The sequence below is a fragment of the Cajanus cajan genome, chromosome 5, assembly GCF_000230855.2.
Source record: "Cajanus cajan strain Asha chromosome 5, NIPB_CcT2T_4, whole genome shotgun sequence".
Lineage (NCBI taxonomy): Eukaryota > Viridiplantae > Streptophyta > Magnoliopsida > Fabales > Fabaceae > Cajanus > Cajanus cajan.
In genome coordinates, this window is record NC_138521.1 from 29,858,939 (window position 1) to 29,861,600 (window position 2,662).

Genomic DNA, 2,662 nt, shown 5'->3' on the forward strand with positions numbered 1-2,662 from the left:
GAAGCAGGACCCCGGAGAGAAATGATAGGTAGCAAGATCGGAATCAACCCAAGAGGGTCATAAACACAATTGCCGGAGGATTCGCAGGGGGCGGAAGCACCTCTTCCGCACGAAAGAGACACCTAAGAGCAATCAGATCAGTTAACGCAGTGACGCGGGTAGGATCGATCCATATGCCGCCAATTACCTTCACCGACAAGGACTTCAAGGGAGTTGACCCAGTGCAGGACGACCCCATGGTCATCAGTGTAGAGATCAACAATTGTATTGTAAAGAAAACGCTGGTGGATCAGGGAAGTTCAACCGATATCTTATATTGGAAAACCTTTGAACAGCTAGGTATACTCGAACACGAGTTGACACCTTATAACGAGCCCTTGGTTGGATTTTCAGGTGAAAGAGTGGATACCTGAGGGACGATAGACCTATACACGTACTTCGGAGACGACCAGCCAAGGCAAAGGATTAAAGTACGATACATGGTGGTGAATGCTAACACCTCGTACAACATCTTGTTGGGCCGACCTTCCCTGAACAAGCTCCGGGCTATCGTCTCCACTCCCCACCTGGCTATGAAGTTCCCCTCAGAAGAAGGCATGGTTATCACACTGCATGCCGATCAAAAGATGGCCCGCGAATGTTATTTCGCTAGCTTAAGAGTGCAGCCAACTCCGAAGCCGAGACGAGAAGTCAACGCCATAGGAGATGTTCGTCTCCAAAGTCCGGCCATAGACTTTGAGCTCGACCCGCGAATTGAAGACGAGCACCGAGTTGAACCAATCGAGACGACAATCCCCTTTCAACTCGAAAGAAGCGAGGAACAGGTCACGTACTTAAGTTCTCAACTGACGGAGGACGAAGCAAGAGAAATTAGGCACATCCTCGTAAGATACTCGGATCTATTTTCCTGGACGGCGGCCGACATGCCCGGTATCGACACAAGTTTCCACTGCCATCGGCTCTCCGTGTGCCGAGATGCCAAGCCCATCGCCCAGAAGAACAGAAAAGTGGGAGGAGAGAGGGCTCAGGCAGTAAGAGAAGAGACGACTAAATTGTTGCAAGCCGGATTCATCCGAGAAGTTAAATATTCCACTTGGTTAGCCAACGTGGTGATGGTCAAGAAGGTAAGCGGAAAGTGGCGGATGTGTACCGACTACACGGATCTGAACAAGGCATGCCCGAAGGATGCCTATCCCTTGCCACACATTGACGCACTTGTCGACGGGGCGGCAGACCATCAAAGATTGAGCTTCCTAGACGCTTACTCGGGATACAATCAAATACCTATGTACCCGCCTGATGAAGACAAGACCGAGTTTATCACTGATTCGGCCAATTATTGCTACAGGGTGATGCCATTCGGCTTGCGAAACGCAGGAGCAACCTACCAGCGTCTCATGGACAAGATCTTCCGTCGACAGATCGGAACTTGTATGGAAGTATATGTTGACGATATGGTGATTAAGTCGACATCCCCAGATGACCACTTGAGAGACCTTACTGCCATTTTTGACGAAGTGAGGCGACATCGTATGCGATTGAACCCGGCCAAATGCACCTTTGGAGTTGCCGGGGGAAAGTTCTTAGGTTTCATGCTATCCAAGAGAGACATAGAGGCGAATCCCGACAAGTGTCAGGCAATCATCAGCATGAGAAGCCCCCGCAACGTAAAGGAAGTCCAACGGCTGGCTGGCCGTATCGCCTCCCTGGCTTGTTTCTTGCCGTGCATGGCGGAAAGGTCGAGGCCGATAATGTCTTTGTTAAAAAAGGCAAGAAAATTCCAATGGACGGAGGAGTGTGAGTCTTCGTTCCAAGACTTCAAGAAAAGGTTGGCGGCCCCGCCCCTACTAGCCAAGCCAAACCCCCTTTTAGAGATGATCGTCTATATCTCCGTGTCAGACAAAGCTATCAGCACGGTCCTAGTACAAGAGCAAACGGAACAAATACCAGTATATTTCATCAGCCGAGTTCTACAAGAAACAGAGACCCGATATCAACATCTTGAGAAGACAGTCCTAGCTCTCGTACACACGGCCCGTCGTCTTCGACACTTCTTCCAGAGCCACAAAGTAGTTGTCAGGACGGACTGCCCGATCGTCAAGGTCTTGCGGAAGCCCGAACTAGTAGGGCAAATGGTTTCTTGGTCGGTAGAATTGTCGCAATTCGAAATTCGTTTTGAACCAAGAGGTCCCATCAAGGCACAAAGTATGGCCGACTTCATAAACTAATTCGCCCCTGAAGCACTGCCTGAACCACACGTCTGGACATTGCATGTGGATGGATCATCAAATCTGCAGGGTAGTGGAGCCGGCATCATACTCGAGGGCCCTGGTAAAGTAGTAATTGAATAGTCATTACGGTTTGGCTTTAAGACCTCCAATAACCAAGCCGAGTACGAAGCCCTCCTAGCCGGCCTACGATTGGCAAGCGACTTAGGTGTTGGTAGGATTAAATGTTGGAGTGATTCGCAAGTGGTGACAGGACAGGTCAACGACACCTTCCAAATAAAAGAACCAACTTTGCTCTTGTACTTCCATGCGTTCCACAAGTTGAAGAGCAAATTTGATGATGTATCTGTTGAGCACATACCCCGTGAACTCAACACAAGAGCCGATCAATTGGCCAGGTTAGCTAGTAGCAAGAAGATTAGCCACCTACGCAG

At 49.5% G+C, this 2,662-nt stretch overlaps 1 protein-coding gene across 1 annotated transcript; it reads left to right on the top strand.

Moving 5' to 3' along the window:
- Nucleotides 1–479: 479 nt before the first annotated feature.
- On the top strand, nucleotides 480–2,228 carry LOC109788450 (uncharacterized). The gene has a single exon (XM_020347178.2). It carries the CDS (start codon nucleotides 480–482, stop codon nucleotides 2,226–2,228), a length of 1,749 nt encoding a protein of 582 aa, XP_020202767.2.
- Nucleotides 2,229–2,662: the final 434 nt, after the last annotated feature.